Consider the following 17,057-nt stretch of genomic DNA (forward strand, 5'->3'; position numbering starts at 1 on the left):
CATCCGTGCTTCTGGCGCCTCGCAAGCACCAGCAAAGGAAAGCAATCCAAGGGCGTCCATTGTACCGGACACACAGACGCCCCTCTTCCTGGATGAGGACGTCCCAGATGACTCGGGACGTTCTTCACCCATATCAAACCCTCCGCCGTCACCAATGAGCGCACACGCTGTTGAGGATGTTCAACCCGACGTCTTCGGCCGGCCAAACCTTCTTGTCGGCAATCAGGTTATGGGAGAAACGGCTGTGGGTTTGGAAGCAGCGGCCAATGAGGCTGCCAGTGCACGAGCCAGCGAAGTTGATGCAACTTTGGTCTCCCGCGTGTCTGCTCCAGAAGAGCCCATGGACCCTGAGGACCGAGAAGCTTCCGCAGAATCTTCCCATCTCCTGGTCAGCAAGGCCCCGCGGCGCGGCAGTGCTGAGGGGCCTCGTGTCGTCCTCGACGAAGATTCTATCGCCCATCCTGAGGTGCAAGATAGCGGCGAAGATCAGCACTCGTCATTGTCATTGAGCCAAATGCAGCCCGCGTTCGCAGAGTCAGGCTCACCATCCGCGAGCCAGGTACCCCCGGCAGCCATTGCCCAGCCGGCGGATGAGGCGGATGAAGCTGATTCGAATTCTCCTCTTTCGTATGACCGGCATGCGAAGCGCTGCTTCGCGGAGCAAAACGACCTGCTCTCTGCAGCAGGAGGTTCACGGAGCGTGCAGATGGTTCTGAGTACGCAAGGTGCATCGTGGAATCTCCGACAAAGCGCAGACGAGGAGCCAGCGCCGCCGAAAAGACGTCGGAAGACTCCTGCACTCGAGGTCGTCGGAGAGGGTCTCTCCGCAAGGCAAGAACTCCGGTCGACGTTGCGAGACTTCGCGCGCATTGGTAGTCAGATTGTGGACGAGTCCATGGATGAAGATGAAGACGCTTCCGAAGCTTCGATGCACCGCGAAGCTGAACTTGAAATCCAATATTCCTCAGTGGTTGCAGGCGACCAGCAAGATGTCGACATGGATAGCCGCTCTTCCCCCTATCAGGACATGAGGTCGCCTGGTGGAAACGAGTTGCCTGAAGAAAGTTGCCCATTGCGCAGGCCAGGTGAAACGGATGCGACGCAGGATGAGGTCATCGATCTCACAGACAGCAATGGGGATTCCGCAGATCCCTATGCCGCCATCACGCCGGATATATCCACATCATCTTCGCCCTCCGCCTATCGACCAGAGGTGCTGCGAACGGCAGAGGGCGAAGAAGCTCTGCTCAGCTGCGACGTACCTCGGATAACAGACGTATGGCGCCGACGCGCACTGGCTCTGCCAACCGAATTAACAAGGCCTTCCGCTTCTGGCGCAACGAGAGACGCTGGCATCTCTAATGTGCAGGACGACGCCAAGGCAGCGGAGACTCTCTCGCGAGTGATTGACAAGTCGGATTTCGGGTCCATGGAGGTTGTGGGTCAATTCAATCTTGGGTTTATAATTGGACGCCGAAGAAAGCGTACATCGTCGTCCATCAAGCCAATTGTAGACGAGGTCCTGGACGATTTGTTCATCATTGACCAACATGCCGCTGACGAGAAGTATAACTTTGAGACGTTGCAAGAGACAACAAAGATCGAATCTCAAAGGCTATTTCGGTGAGCACATTCGCTTCTAAGATACGTTGCTGGCGCTACTTGAGCTAATGATCAATTATGCACGTTCCCCAAAGACCACAGCCTCTAGAATTCGCTGCGGCTGACGCGCTCCTCGCTACTGAGAATATCGACATCTTGCGGCGGAACGGATTTGAAATCAAAGTAGATGAAGACGCCATCCCTGGTGAGGGCCATCGACTACATTTGGTAGCCCAGCCTACCAGCAAGAGCACCGTGTTTGATATGAAAGGTCAGAGCCTTCTCTATGGTGATATCGTATCGCTCACATGCTCGGTCAGATCTCGAGGAATTACTACATCTTATGCAAGACCGGCCGGCGGGTCAGATGGTTAGATGCTCGAAGGCGAGGGCCATGTTCGCCATGCGTGCCTGCAGGAAGAGCGTCATGGTTGGGATGCCTCTCAATCGGCAACAGATGATCTCCGTGAGTGCTACCTAACTCAATCGTAACACGCGCTGACAGCAGCAGGTTGTACGCCATATGGGAACCATGGACCAACCATGGCATTGTCCTCACGGGCGGCCCACCATGCGACACTTATCTGACATCTCAGGAACAGGCCGAGACTGGCGGACTGAAAGAAGAGAAGAGGTTGACTGGACGAATCTCGGAAGTCAGCCGCTCACTTAATGTACCTCCCGATCTAGCTCTGCTTCGCCGTTTGGTCTAGGCTTATAGATCTATCTTCGCGCCCGCCAAAGCGCTGGGAACGCGGAACCCAGCAGGGACTCGTGTTCGCCCTTCGGAGACTAGAACCTCATGTCTTGCGCACCGACTCAGGGTACAGGCGATCTCGCGGTGCGTCATAACTCCAGAAGATTCCAGTGATGAGCAAGACTGAATTAGTCTCTCGACAGCAACTTGTTCGTGAGAGCACATCTGCGAGTGATCAGTATCAAGAGCACAGCTGGATATGATCGCACCATACGGTAGGTTGAGTTGAGGATCGCCCAACCACGTCGCCATCGCGTCGGCGACTCCACAGCTCGCCATCCCGCGGCAGCGGTTACGGTCAATTAAAGACGACCGATAGCCTGGTGGAGAAAAAGTGATGCTGAGCAAATGCGATGCAGACCCGGAGTATGGCAGATCGATCCGTCCCGCCGGTCCCGAGTCGTCGTCATTGTTCCTTCTAACTTAGAACCGGGTTAGAGTCGCGCTGCTCTCTACCTCTCATGCTCAGACCCATGGCTACGTCAGGACGTGCAACAAGCCATTCATACAACGCTAGTGTCCAAGAGATACACCAAGATACACCCGACCGAAGAAAACGCCGAGTCTACAAGGGGGCACTGAGGGGCCCGAACAGCAAATAACTCGAGAATAATCATAACACAATACGAAAGCTACTCAAAGCACGGCGATCCTCGGTCGTAAGCGCAGCATAACTAGATGATTGAGACGATTGGGAGTGGGTATGAGAGATTGCGGGGCTAAGGGGATGGATGGGGATTACATTCGAGAGACGTGGCAGCATGTTGCCCTCGTGGAAGACAGTGGTATCGCTTGACGTGCTCAGGTTGGTCGATGAAGACGAGGAGGACGAGGAAGACTCTGGTCGCTCGATTGGCGAGAGCGCGCCGCTTCCCGAGGTTGCTGCATGCGACCAGGAGGAGCCCTTGGACCAATTGCCGTCGTTGCGGGAACGTTCGTCGGGGACTGTCAGCGCGCGAGCAATCTTGGCCGGGTTGCCACGCGGAGACGAGAATACACCGTCTGGTATGCGAATCTTCCTGAGAAAGTCGTAGTCCTCGACTACTGGAAGATGTTGGTAGTCGTCGCCCTGCAAAAGCCGGTTGGTGTCAGGCCGGATGAAGCGGATGGCAAGGACGGGAACTAACACAGAAATATGCAACAACATGCCACTTCCTCGGCTCATTAGCATGCGCATAGACGTGGGTCGAGTACGTCTGCTTCGTCAAGCCATCTGGCTTGGAGGGGCGATCCTGCCGCGTAGGGACTGGCTGGTGGCTGAACGGGTCTAGCGTCCGACGCGCCCTGGCCAGCAATGATAGGCGTGAACGTGGTTTAGTGAACACGAGTTACCTACCGACGTGCAGCCTTGGCTGCCTTCTCCTCGGGCGTGGTCTCTATCTTCTCTTCGTAAAAGAGATAATCTCCGCGCATCCGGCTCTGAGACCTGAGGACCGCCGCCTGGGGTCAGTCGGGACCGATGTGGCAAGTGGGAACATCGCCGCACCATCTCCTTCCATCCGTCCACCTCTCCAGCCCGCCTGTATGTCACAGGGTTGGCGACCCGCTGTAGGTCAACGGTGCTAGCAGCTCACCTTGCTTGTGCTCTGCCTCTTCCCAGACAAACACGTTACCAGACGATAGCTGGTCGCGCTCAGCAGCCGTGAGTCGTCTGGTGATGAGAGGCAGGATGTTGAGCCTGACTGCCTCGAAGACGATGTGGGCATCTCGTGCGTCTCGCAAATCTGCCTAGAGCGGTGAGATGGCTGCAAGTCGGACGGTGCATATGTGACAGCTCACGGAGAGCGGGGATGGTTGCGTGGCCTGAGGGAACTGCTGCGTTTGATGGCACTGATGGAGACATGCAGTGACTTGATCCTGTCTGACGCTCGTCGCAGTTGGTAGAGGTACTTGAGTTGGACGCCGGAACCGAGGACAGGGACGGAAGCACGTAGAGGCGGAAGGCTATGCGGCTCGGGTGGAGTGTCAGGGGAAGCAGTATAGAGACTGACGGTGGGAGTGCCTGGCTGGTTCAAGACTAGGCGTTCTCCCGCTGGGACTATATACCTATGTGGCCGGTGTTGTTACGGCGTGGTGCTATTTGGTGGGTGAACACGATGATAATAGGGTTCATGTGGTAATGTAACTCACCCTCGCGATGGCAAGTTTGACATACCGGAGGCAGACAAGACTGGATATGGAAGACATGAGGATGCGCGGGGCTTGGCCAGGAAGGCGACGACCCAATCCTGTAGCGAGTGCCTGTGGAAGACTCACGAACGCTGCAGAGCCCCGGATGACGCAGCGGCCTGGGAGAATCTCGGGAGGCTACCACTCCGTCGGCTTCAGCGTTCGCTTTAAGGTTACACATGACGTCTCCATCAGCCCTTACAGCATACCGCTGCGAGATGTGAGAACCCGCTCTAGAAGATTGGCATTTTGCGTGGCCGCGCTGCAATGCCCAATCACCTCGTCCGCCCGTGCCTCGTCGTCCCCAGCAGACGTGTCCCAGAACGTGTTGTCCGCATGTCGCAGTCTCGAGCCGTGTCCATTCCCAGGTTGGGCGGCGTTGCGAGTGAATGCTGTCTTCGTGTCTGACAGTATTCGTTACGACTCCGAGAGGAACGCCAGTCTCGGACGTGAAACGAGACTTTACCGCCATGGCCGGCTCGGACGTTGGCCCAGTGACTCCATTGGGATGGTCCACTGATCTGCACACAAGTCGAGGCTGCGCTAAACCATGCCAAAGCCTAGCGTACTCCGAGACGCCGTGCGTTCGCTGCCTTCGATGGAACTCGCCGGACGTACAAACACGAGATAGCCTACCAAAATAGAGTGATTAGTGAGAGATGCAAGGCGGGCAGTCCCCGTACATGGTACGTCAATAGAAGAGATGGCTGTGATAGGGTTCACGACCTCGTGCTTCTCCGGATCGGCTCAGGCGGGACCACCGCTGGCTTCACCTGCAAGGGCAGCCGGAAAGCCGTCGTGGCTTTGCCCAGAAGCAAGCGTGGCAAGACTTCCCGGTGACGAGTACGGAGATCGGCCCAAAGCGCGCCATTATGGGCTCGTACTGTATGTCTAGATCAACAGTGGGCGCTGTTGATGTCATGCTGATCTCCGATGCTCGTTCGCTGCGGCGACAGCAAATGTCCATTCGTCACTTTGGCCGTGTTTCTCGGAAAAGACACGAACATGTTCTTGTTTGTCGTTGGACAAGTGGTTGTTGACCGGATGCGCGAGTCAAGTATCAAGCCGCGGTTGTCACTACGGGCAATACACAAGGGCAACCAACCACGTTCGGCCATTCACCTTTCGATTCCCTTCGCATGCCTTGAATGCAATTACCCACGTTACCTTGCACTCGCCTGGTACACTTCTGTCCAAAACAATGAAACCTGGTCCCCTTCTTTTGACAGCCCTGAGTAACATGAGTTAGGCGTGAGCCCGTCTATGTGTCCACGTTCAGCTATTAAGGAGCGTCGATGGAAACTTCAGGTGGTGCTGACTCCAAAACCGTCACCATTTCCCATCTTCTCACCTTGTCTACTAGTCCCCAGTCAACAAAGCGTCCGATCGCAGGAATCACAGGAGCTAACCTGGGATTCAGTTCGACGCAGCGCATGCATATTGTGGAGTGCGGACCGCGGTGCAATTCGAGAAAATAAACATCATGCGAGACTTCTCGGCCTCCATGTCTCCACAATCCTTGTCCACAGGCCCCCCGCCCCCCAGACGAAGGGCTGAGCGAAGGACAGCAGAGCCACATAACCCACAGATGGCGTGCCGTAAGAGGGCGCAGCTGACGGCGGTAGCATTGTTGCCATTGCAAATGACCTACGAGTCTTTGCGCTACTTCTACCGCAAGAGCGGCTTTCCTACGTCCGGGCGCGTGCATGCTCCGTCCGCGGTCATTCGCCCCGGGTCGTTCCTTCCCTGTGGCAGTCTTGTCATGATGCAATGGCACGGATTTTGTATTCCTAGAGAGGGTAACACGGCGCATGCTGCAGCAGTGCCGCCGCCGAAAGTCATGGACTGCAATGCCGACACTGGAACGTCTGTGATCCGGCCGCCAGTGATGAGTAGTGGATTCGAAGTGCAACATATGTTGATGACCGTGACATTTGGGCTCACCTAGGACGAACCATCAGATTAGGTCTGAAAATTGCACTCACCGGCGGTCCGGTGCGTCACAACCGAGTAGTGACGCCGCTCCGTGAGCAGCTGGTGATCATTATTGCCTGCCAGGACGGGGAAGCGAAAGGCCGTATACCCAGCGACTCCCAGCGAGACGACTCGAGTTAGCGGCGAGCACGGGCGACAGCATTCGGTATCCACGCTCACCTGCGTGGAAGGCGCGCACGCAGGAGGTGCAGAGTGCTTCTGCCGCTGGTAGAGAAGCGAAGCGACATGGGCGTCTGGAAGACGTCATGGGACTCACGTCCGCCCTGCCGACGCAGTGATAGACTCGGAAAGGTGAGAGGCGCGCCATCTCAGCCCAGACCTGCGTTTGTACCAGCTGAGAAAGTCGAGTACATAGCGGAGACAGATGACGAGAGGAGCTTACCCGCGTACGTACCGAGGTACTGGAGGAGGCAAACAGGGAACAGAACTTCGGTTCAGGTACCGAAGTGTGCATAAGGCCGCCTTTGGTTCGCCGTTCATAGGAGTGAAGCACTCGGAGTGAAACCTTGTCTAGTAGAAAGTCAAGAGCAATTACGAACACGAGGAGCTTAATGACTAGCATCTCTCGGATCAGACGGTCCTGCAGACCATGAGTTGACCTCTATGACTCAAGACAAAGAACTTCTTCGGAGCTAGTGGCATGTGCAACACGTCACAATAAGTGATGCATATTACAGGAAAACCGGCTCACCGTTCAGTCTACACCATGTGCAAGTCACAGACAGTTTCGGCGCGGCGACGCATATGTCCCTGGCCAAAGTCATGAGCGCGAAGGGCCTACGGCAGATGAAGAGTTCGGCGTGATAAGGAACAGAGTTTACCTTATTATCTACAAGACACCGTAACGTCCGGATAGCAAATTCTGATCCGTTGTGCAATGCCTGGTTCACGACGTGTCGGGCGGCGAGAAGAGAGTAGGCCCGTCCGCTACAAGGCTCTAACAACGTCCAGGGCCATTCAGTACCTTAACGCTAAGGTCCAATCGTTAAAGATAGACATACCGAGGAAGATTACAGGTAGTTCCATCAAGAAGAACGCGTAGTCTGTAAGAGCAAACACAAAGGTGGTTTGACACATCGAGCTATCGAAGTTAAAATGATGTATAGCTCTCAACCTAATAGTCGGAGATACCTCATCAAGGTTCTATATTGTGCACGCCCTTTGAACGACTTGTCGAAAGGAGCTGCGCGCGAGGCTATCGTCGCAAGACATCGAATTCGCTCTTCCTAAGAAATTCAGCCCGGACTGTGGTATAGGTTCTTGAGTAGGTCTATATAAAGCCTGAGAGGACTCACCGAAGAAGCAGACGTGTGACTACAAGAGGGACGTTGTCACCATTCTGTGTGTCGTAGACTCACCGGTCTGAATAGGGTTAAGATGTGCTACCGCTACATTGCTGCTATGGATACAGTACTGGTTCACAAGGCATTCAGAGTGAAAGCCATCGCCGGTACAATTTCTCCGCTAAAGACGTGGCGCCAGTTGTCACGTAAATCAGAGACAAATTATACGCTGCTTCACGCGCCAAACCGCAATCCTAGTACAACAGTCACCGATCGTCTGAGATCCGGAGCAGCATGATAACTTACCTGATAATCTTCAGCGAACTTCTGTTCGACCGACGCTAAAACGCGTTCGTAGTGCCGTACGGCTAAAGAGTGCAGCCCTGCCGGAGACACTTAAGCATAAGACCCGAACGAATCAAAGTTGGGACTTTACCCAGCTGTTGGAAGGCGCGGCCGAAGTTGAACTCTACCTCATCGACGTCTTCTGAGTGAGTTCCGCGAATAGTGCGATACCGGGACAGAAAAGCCATGCCCTATGTGTCACGATCGGCGAGGGGAGTGGAGCACGAGGAGCTCAGTCCTACCTGAGTTACGAGATGGTTCCTATTATCGGCTTGTCGTTGCATTGCACGTCCAAACGATGCAATGGCTAAGCACAAGCATATGAGAGGATCGTCTGGGCAGTAATCATAAGCATGCAGAAGATAAACTGATAGGCAGTACGTCAGCGGATGGGAGCACCGGCGACCTATGAAGCGACCTACACAGGGCACTCTGGTAACTCTTGGCGGCGAGGCATATTTGCCCGTACACGGCGACATTAACGGGGTTTCCCTTGGTGGGTAAGCCGGCCTTCTCAGCTGGCACCGTGGATCCTTCCCTCGGCACGTCTTCTTCCTCATCGACATCGTCTCCGTCCCCACTCTTGCCCGAGCCGAGTCCGTATCGCCGCAGCGTGCTGTTCCACCTAACGGCATCTGGTTTCTTTACTGCCGCGTCAGCCAGCTTGATCTCCCGCAGGAGATGTTTAGACAGCGTCGATGCGAGGAATGCGTCAGTGGCACGCAAACCACTTCCGAGAGATGCTAGGAGAACCCTGAGAGGCTCGTTATTGAACTGATAGGCATTGATCAGCTTCCGTGACTGTTCCACGGCCGTGGGGAACTGCCCAACATGAATGGCACAAGCTGTACACAGCTTCAGTGGAAGATGTTTGACCAAGACGCGGGTTGCACTCACTGATCAACGCCAATCGAATGGAGTCTTGAGCGAGTCGACTCTGATAAGCGCTCGAATACAGGATGTGACGTAGAACTTCTTGAGCCAAGTTGTACTGGCCGCGCCTCGTGAGCAGAAAAGTGTACTGGGGGATGTCTGGATGAACCTGTTCAGACATTGCAGGGAACGCTGCACGTACGTGGAGGAACAGCCGCAGCCACTCGTCAAAAGACACTGTGCGGAACGCATCGACACCGCCGGAATTGAGGCCATCGCCCTTGGATTTCCGCGCAATCGTGTCGCGACCTGGCATAGAGTTAGCGACGCACGACAACTGACACTTTCCTTATACACACCTAGCTCAAGCTGTAGACGAGATGCCATGTTTTCCTCGCTCGCTTCGGCTGTTTGCCTCCTAGAGCTCCTGGGGAACATTCCACGGAAGCCTTGGTGCTAATAAATAAATAAAAAACCAGCGTCAGCGCAAATTCTTCGGATCAAGACCCAAACGAACTCACTCGACTCGTCTGAAACAAGTTCCTTGTCTCTCTGAACGACTCAATCAGCTTCTCAGCCTCTACCAACCACTCCCGTTCCGCTTCCTCCTCGCCAGCCAGCATGCGCGGCCAAAGCTCCTTGACTCTGCGGAAACTCTGGTCGACCTCGCGCTCTTTCTGCGCCTCCAACTCTCGGAGCTGTGCCGCGCTGAGTTTGTTCGCTTTCGCAGCGGCCGATTTGCCTTTGAAACGGGCCCTCTCTTCGAAGAGCGAAGTTGTGTTCGCGTCCTCTGTGCCGTCATCTGCGGTGCCTTGGCGTGGGCGTCTCCTGCGAGAGTCCATGACTAGGTCGCGATGGTGACGTCAGGGAAATCGCGCGTGTGACGGGATGGTCAACTCACCTTGAAAGACTAGTTCTAGAGCCTTTCGCGGCTCGTTGAGAATCTCGTAGATCTCCGCGAGTTTCATCTTTGCTTCGTTGTGCGTAGGATCCGCGACTATAACTTGGGTGGAGGTCAATATCGTGCAGTGATCCTGTCAGACGACCGCACCATGTTCGTAGACTTCCGCTGCCTCCCTGATATCTCCGACCATTCGGCGACATGCCGCAGCTTGCAGGAGAACATACATGCTGCTTGTCTAACATGACCGACGACTGATATCAGTCACGCGCCTATGCATATCGGAAGATGCGTACCCCAGCGTCCCCTCCGAGGATTTCGTAGATGTATCGCGCCTCCGCGTACATCTCACGCTCAAAATACGCATCCGCGATCTCCGTGAAGAGCGGTGCATACTCCAGGACATCCTGCGCTAGGATGATGTCTGCGTGTTTCTGGAATCGCTCAGTCAGGCTTGTCCACATCATATGGCCGTGCTCTTGCGTACCTTGCCTTCTTCGATGTCGCCCATCTTGATGCGCGCGACCGCCAATCGATGTCTCGCATTCACATCCAGTGGATACCCACCCGGTTGAAGCTCTCCCTCCCCACCCCGCACACTCTCCGCGCCCACGTAATATTCCCTGTCATCCTCGCACACGTCCCAAAACTTCTGCTGCACTCGGCCCTGAAGCCACCGGCACCCCTTCCGTATAGCCTCGACCGCCTTGTCATACTGACCCAACGAGTTGTGCAGGTCTGCGAGGACGAGGATATGCATCATCCCGAATCCGCCGCCGGGCACGTCTTGCCCGCTATCAGGGTCGAGCCCCATGCCCGTCGGGAAGGCTGCGTGGTAGTGATTGAAGGCTTCAGAGAAGAGGACAGCGCAAAGGGCCAGATCGGAGAGTTCGATGAGAATGGGGCGGAGCTCGTCGAGGACGGTGAGGTTGTGTGGGAGACGCTTGAGAATTGCGAGGAAGGTATTTCGAGCCTACGTACATAGGTCAGCGCTTGAGAAGGTAAAGGAACCTGCTGATAGTACCGTCTTCAATTCGCCAATCTCCTTGGCTAAGGTCGCGCGGTCCCACAAAGCATTCAGATTGGAAGGATCCAGACTGTAGACTTTGCCGTAGCAGTAGAGCGCTTGTTGGTTGTAAACGAGTTCACTATTATTCGACGATGAAAACCTGGCGCATACAAGGCGAATAAAGTGACGTACACGGACTGCTTTGCCAGACGTTCCCACTCCTCTGCGTCGTGCGTAAGGTGCGCTGCCATGATGCGCAACTGCAACGCCTTTTGCGGCTCGTTCATGTCCGCGTAGCACTGCGCAAGGACGGACCAGGCCTGCGCCGCGCGAGGTTCAATACGTATGACCTCTTGCATGATGCGCAGCGTCTCCTGAATGTCGCCATCCACGTATGCTTGGTTGCCTTCACCAATCAATGCTCGCACTTGCTGAGATAGCACAGGGCCCGCTCTCCGCCCACGCTTCAAACACGCATGAATACCGAAGGACACAAGGACATCTGTTTGCGCTCACCTTCTTCCCTTTGCGACCGCGGCCAACACCGGACGCTTCGCGTAGGTCGTCGCGGAACTCGGCTTCCTTCTCCTCCATGTTGAAGTCCCACATCTTCGTCAAGAGGCCTGTATTTGCACCGCCAGACTGTCGTATGCCTTGTACAAGGCGACTACATAGGCTTCAATGGCGGCAAACGCGTGCAAAAGACCAGGTACTCACTCAAAATCACCCTCAATCGCTGCTTCGGCATTGAAACCGCCTGTCTGTTGTTCCTCATATTCTGCATGTTCCCTCCTGTCACCATCGCTCTCCTCCGATTCCTCCTCATCGTCGCTGGTCTCTGGATCTTCATATCCATCTTCGTCTTCCTCCAATGAGTCGGAGCTCGTCGCGTCCTCGCGCGTTGCCGGCTGCGCACTGCTGTCGAGGTCGAGTATGTCGTTCAGTGTGAGAGCACTCGTAGAAGCGAGCATTGATCCTGGTACATAGGCCAGAGATCCAGCCAATACTAGACACGACTGACGAAGACGGACTCTTCTGAGGCAAGGTTGAGGCCCCTGGCCGACCGGGAGGGACCCGCCGCGAGGCCATCAGTCGCGGTCACGTGCAACAATACCAGCCGGAAAGACCTCAAGAATATGTCGCATCTATTTTCTTTTCAAGAAGGCATGGCTTTAGACGGACTCAGCCAAATCTGGTGAAGCACAGTATACGTAGGTACGGAGTAAGTAATTGGTTCAAATGAAAAAATAACCTGTCTGACCGCAGTGTTCTCACGGACTCGGATAGTGGCGGGAACAGGACGCCGCGGTTGTCGGACTGACACTGACAGTGACGGCGACAGCGACGCGGCCTCGGTATTCAGCAGGGCGATCATTTATAACATAAGTACATAGCTGGGGTGGCCATGCCGCCCTCCGCGTTCCTGTCCGCAGTCTTGTCCCCAATTTGCCCCTTCCCATCCTACGCGGCTGTCCTAGCCCCGAGTCCAACACACCCGAAGTCGCGCTGTCGTTACATTTGGGTGACTGTCCTTACAGGTGTTCCGACCACTGTGCGAGTCTCCTTGGAACCTCCAATACAAGGACAGCGCGAAGGATTCGTCGACATACCGATTTCCTTGCCGAGGTATGTCGGCTTATCATATCCTTTTAACGGAGTGGTAGTGAATGATTGCCCAGAGACACGCCGTATGGCTTCGGACAACTCTCCGCCCGGATCCCGTACAACGGCAGGTCCCCCATTCGACAAGAGCAGCGCCGATGTCGTGTTGTGCACTCTCGACGACATAGATTTCCTTGTCCACGCCCAGATCCTGTGCATGGCCTCCGACGTCTTCGAGAGCATGCTGTCCATACCACAGCCCAACGTCTCAGACCCGCGCGACGTCCACACTGAGACGGGTCTCCCTCTCGTCCATGTGTCAGAAGACTCGCAAACCTTGGACCGACTGCTCCGGCTCTGCTATCCGGTCGCAGACCCGAAGCTCTGCTCGCTGGACGACATCAAACCCGTCTTAGCCGCGGCGGTGAAGTATCAGATGGAGGAGGCGATAGCGTTGATGAAGGACAAGGTGAAGTCGCTCTGCATGGACTCGCCTCTCCCGGTCTACGTCGTTGCATGTGAGCTAGACCTCGAGGACCTCGCTCACCAAGCCGCGGCCACGGTGCGTGTACGAGAGCTCACGACGGAATATGCACCTGAGCTGGACCGGATAACCGCGGCTCAATACTACCGACTACTCTACTACGGGGCGCGGAGACCGCCCTCCATCAACGCAGGGTTGTCCCTGAACTCGCCTTCCTTGACGTTCTGCAGAAGTCCTATCCCTGATTCGGCTTCGTCTGACAGCAGCTCTGTGGTTTCAAATTTTGTCACCGAGTTCGGCGGTCCTCACGCGATCGCGGACATGACTATCCGCTCCGCTGACGATGTGGAGTTTTCTGTGCACCGCAACATCCTTGCCATGGCCTCAGCTACTCTCCTGGACTCACGTCCTGTGTCAACATCACCATCCACTTCAGCCGCTGTATCTATTCGGGTGGATGAAGTCGCCTCTGTGCTCTCAATTCTCCTCCAGCTCATCTACCCGCTCCCTGAACCGACAATTTCTGACCTCCGCACCCTGGCTGCGGTCACGGACGCTGCCGCCAGGTACGGGATGGTGCGTGTCATCCAGACACTCAAGCGGCTATGGGCTGAGTACCTCGACACATCACCCCTACGAGCCTACCTCATCGCGACGCGGCACGGATGGGACAAGGAGGCGCGCGAGGCTGCGCGTCGTGCATGCTGCGAAAAGACAGACGCGTACGTGCCAGAGATGGAGGCTGTCTCTGCGTCCGCGTACCGACGGTTCCTCGTGTACCGCTACCGCTGCCGCGAGGCCGTCTCGCGCTTGACGCTCCCGCTCATTCAGCCGCATCACCGCCAGGAGAAGAAGCCGTCGAGGTCAAAGCAGCTGTACTGGAGCAAGACGGGTGCCGAGTACTCGAATTTCCGGGACGCGTTCGCGCTCGATGTGCTCGAGATGGTACAGAGAGCGGCGGGCGCGGGTTGCATGCATGCGGTGGTCGCTTCGCTTGAGCCGGATATGATCATTACTGCGGCACACCCGGGCGAGCAGTTTCTCACTACGGTGGCTTCTCTTGAGGAAGCGGTTCGGAAGGTCTTACAGGGGGTGAGGAACTTCGCGCCAATCCGTGTGCACGTCAACTCATGAGTTTGCTATGCAGATCGAGTTATGAAGGTCATATTTTGAACCTAGATTATCCAATGCAGCATCAATTCTTCCTGGCAATGAACGACGAGGAGTTTCGGTCTGCGACTCGGCGCTGTGACCAGGGCAGTCTACTTTGGAAGTCGTTGTGCGCTTTTTGAGTCATGTGCCTTTACGAGCTTGGGATGCTTGCTGCAGGTGGCACCACGCGCCAAATCTTTCCACAGCTTCTCAGACAACTTGATCCTCCACGTACCATTGCTTTGACATACTCGCGTGGCATGTTATTGTCGAGTGAACCCTCTGCGAACTTGGTTGTCTGATGACAGGCTAGTTGCACAACTTTGCTCTATGAGTGAATCCGAGGGCATCGCAAGGCCCCCGTTCAACAAGGCCAACGCTGACCTCATATTGCGTTCGTCGGATGGCGTCAAGTTCTATCTCCACAAGCAGGTACTGATCCTGGCATCGGACGTCTTCGACGCCATGCTATCTGTGCCTCAACCGACTCAACCACCGACGGAAGATATGGACCCCGTATCTGGGCTTTCTCTGGTTCAGATCACGGAGGACTCGGAGACCTTGGATCGTCTCCTGCGCTTCTGCTATCCCATCGCGGACCCGGAGCTGAGGACTGTCGATGAAATCCGGCTCGTGTTGATCGCCGCGATCAAGTACGAGATGGAGGAGATCATACCGATCCTGCGGAAACGATTATCCCTCTTTGAAACCTCACCACTCGGAGTGTATGCTCTGGCGTGCGAGCTGGATCTTGAGGACATTGCAAACGCTGCTGCAGTGCGTTGCCGCGCTCAAGGAGTTGCGACTGGCTACGTCAGCGAGATGGATAGGATGACGTCGAGACACATGTACGAGCTCCTCGAGTTCTGCGGCCAAGAGCATGTCCCTGCCGGAGTGGGTCAGTCTGCGTCGCGGATGCTTCGGGATCCGTCTCATGAAGACCGTCGGCGGCGGCGCCTGGGGGAGAAGAAATTCGACCTCTGCGCAGGAGCAAAGGATGATAAGGCGGTCTTCAACGCACATCCTTGTGCAGACATGGTCATTCGGTCGACGGATGTAACTCTGATGCCCTTTTATGTGAACCGCTACATTATCTCCTTGGCGGCACCCACATTCTTCGAGCATCGCCGACCGATCACAGACCCTTCCTATGCCGATTTGCCAGTCTACGAGCTCAATGAAGATTGCATGATCGTCTTCATTCTCCTCCGGCTTATGTACCCTCTACCAGAGCTGGAGTTCAACGACATGGATCTTCTGGGTGTCGTGACGGAGGCAGCCGTCGAGTACGCTCTGCCTCGGGTCATCGAAATCATGAAGCGCAGATGGATGGGCCACATGGATACGGCACCCCTCCGAGTGTACTTCGCCATGATGCGTTTCGGATGGGAACGCGAAGCGGAGCAGGCCGCAATTCGAGCATCCTACATCAAACGAGACACATACGTCCCGGAGATGGCGAACGTATCCGCCCGTGCTTACCGTCGGTTTCTCCTCTTTCGCGAGAAACGGAGAGCGGCTGTGTTGGCCCAACTAAGTACGCGCACCCGCCATGGTGGAGCTGGCCGGGCACAGCTGTACTGGGGTCGATGTTCTGAGGTTACGAACGACAGGGATCGATTGGCGTTGGATATCATGGAAAACATTCTCGAGCACGGGTGGCCCGGTGCTAGGAGCTGCATCCGTGTGCTGCTCTCGTCACAAGTTCACGACACTGGCGGCAAACAGACCCGTCACAGAACAACCACTTCGGACGAAGACATCTTGTTGGGAATCCTTGAACAAGGGATACAGAAGGCGTTTCAGAAAGTGAGTGATACTATCTTGCTGCCCGGACTGAGGGTGTGGCTGACCATTGGCTTGCTAGATATCTTTCTTTGCGGAGGAACCCGACAAACCGAAGTAGGCCTCACAGTATTTATAGAAAAATTCGATACATGCTGTACCAGCTTCGACCATGGGTATGTATGTACTGAATACTAACAGGAACTCGAGCGCCATGAGTGCGCCTCATCAAAATCTTCGACCATGTACATGTGCCATTGTGCTGCCGTCTCATGACTCAGCGAAGGTGTGCCACGACGCAGACCGGGGCGCTGATGCTCATATCGTCATCTCTCGAGGTCGATGGCGACTGCCTCCATTCTCTTCGCTTCGTCGAGAACCCGACGCGGACTTTTGAAAATATGGGATGACGGTGGAGCGCTCACATTGTCAACTCGACTTCCGTACTACTCTCGGAGCGCTGGGAGCGTTGCAGGTCAGAAGAAGCACTGGCTAACACATCTGACAGCGTTCCGTTGGAGGGCTGACTAGGAGGCGGGAATGTCTGTGTACGGACCGCGCCGCAGGCCGTCACCTGTGCAGCGTCGTTCGTCATACCTGTCCATCAATGTGCGCCGGCTGTGCCACTACACCCTCATTCGTGCACATCCTGCGGGGCCAGAAAGGTCAGGCCATGTCTCCATTCCAAAAGCTTTGTCCACCATGCGATGATGCTCTTGTCACTAGGTTACATTTGCCGCCGAGTCGGCGCGCCGCCTGCATGCGTATAGTCGGTGGACTGGGCGCGCCTGTGCTATTGGGATGTAACAAGGTCCGTCAATTGCGCTATGCCACCACAGAGCACGTTAGCATAGCCTAGAGTCAGTCCTCAGGCGCGTTGACATATATCGCCCATACCCTCTGCAGGTAAACCGGGTCAAGTGGCCGTTAGTTGGGCGCGTTATGTTATGATGTTTGTCATGTTGCCCGACCCGTGCAGTTCACGGTGCATTGTGTTGCGTTTGACCGCCCGCCCTGCCACCGCCGGGCGGAGCACGGTCCTACCCTTCCTGTGAAGCCCTGAACCGCCTCAGCAAGCTCACAGTATATATAAATAGCAG

The 17,057-nt window shown here is 55.5% G+C and overlaps 5 protein-coding genes across 5 annotated transcripts; 3 read left to right on the forward strand and 2 right to left on the reverse strand.

Moving 5' to 3' along the window:
- Nucleotides 1-1,027: 1,027 nt before the first annotated feature.
- On the forward strand, nucleotides 1,028-2,275 carry C8Q71DRAFT_705911 (uncharacterized protein; the record flags this gene model as incomplete). The annotated part of the gene is made up of 4 exons (XM_047920473.1): nucleotides 1,028-1,623; nucleotides 1,698-1,873; nucleotides 1,923-2,068; nucleotides 2,114-2,275. 4 exons carry the CDS (start codon nucleotides 1,028-1,030, stop codon nucleotides 2,273-2,275), a joined length of 1,080 nt encoding a protein of 359 aa, XP_047779656.1.
- A 569-nt stretch (nucleotides 2,276-2,844) lies between these two features.
- Nucleotides 2,845-4,457, reverse strand: C8Q71DRAFT_753611 (Gti1/Pac2 family-domain-containing protein). The gene is made up of 6 exons (XM_047923442.1): nucleotides 4,139-4,457; nucleotides 3,934-4,083; nucleotides 3,846-3,879; nucleotides 3,696-3,785; nucleotides 3,487-3,643; nucleotides 2,845-3,428 (listed from the first exon to the last, which is right to left on the reverse strand). The coding sequence occupies exons 1-6, from the start codon at nucleotides 4,200-4,202 to the stop codon at nucleotides 2,973-2,975; spliced, it is 951 nt and encodes a 316-aa protein (XP_047779657.1). The 5' UTR covers nucleotides 4,203-4,457; the 3' UTR covers nucleotides 2,845-2,972.
- Nucleotides 4,458-7,952: 3,495 nt separating this feature from the next.
- Nucleotides 7,953-11,905, reverse strand: C8Q71DRAFT_796167 (TPR-like protein; the record flags this gene model as incomplete). The annotated part of the gene is made up of 17 exons (XM_047925657.1): nucleotides 7,953-8,060; nucleotides 8,113-8,189; nucleotides 8,243-8,342; nucleotides 8,394-8,518; nucleotides 8,574-8,996; nucleotides 9,049-9,172; nucleotides 9,227-9,333; nucleotides 9,384-9,480; nucleotides 9,546-9,868; nucleotides 9,926-10,027; nucleotides 10,076-10,163; nucleotides 10,222-10,359; nucleotides 10,413-10,898; nucleotides 10,950-11,073; nucleotides 11,127-11,398; nucleotides 11,451-11,601; nucleotides 11,652-11,905. The coding sequence occupies 17 exons, from the start codon at nucleotides 11,903-11,905 to the stop codon at nucleotides 7,953-7,955; spliced, it is 3,099 nt and encodes a 1,032-aa protein (XP_047779658.1).
- Nucleotides 11,906-12,282: 377 nt separating this feature from the next.
- On the forward strand, nucleotides 12,283-14,341 carry C8Q71DRAFT_553598 (uncharacterized protein). Its single transcript, XM_047919305.1, has 3 exons — nucleotides 12,283-12,560; nucleotides 12,614-14,112; nucleotides 14,168-14,341. The coding sequence occupies exons 2-3, from the start codon at nucleotides 12,625-12,627 to the stop codon at nucleotides 14,177-14,179; spliced, it is 1,500 nt and encodes a 499-aa protein (XP_047779659.1). The 5' UTR covers nucleotides 12,283-12,560; nucleotides 12,614-12,624; the 3' UTR covers nucleotides 14,180-14,341.
- Nucleotides 14,197-16,167, forward strand: C8Q71DRAFT_553651 (uncharacterized protein). The gene is made up of 2 exons (XM_047919306.1): nucleotides 14,197-15,981; nucleotides 16,040-16,167. The coding sequence occupies exons 1-2, from the start codon at nucleotides 14,503-14,505 to the stop codon at nucleotides 16,076-16,078; spliced, it is 1,518 nt and encodes a 505-aa protein (XP_047779660.1). The 5' UTR covers nucleotides 14,197-14,502; the 3' UTR covers nucleotides 16,079-16,167.
- The last annotated feature ends 890 nt before the right edge of the window (nucleotides 16,168-17,057 follow it).

Source organism: Rhodofomes roseus, assembly GCF_022264815.1.
Source record: "Rhodofomes roseus strain CIRM-BRFM 1785 chromosome Unknown C8Q71scaffold_8, whole genome shotgun sequence".
Classification (NCBI taxonomy): Eukaryota; Fungi; Basidiomycota; class Agaricomycetes; order Polyporales; family Fomitopsidaceae; genus Rhodofomes; species Rhodofomes roseus.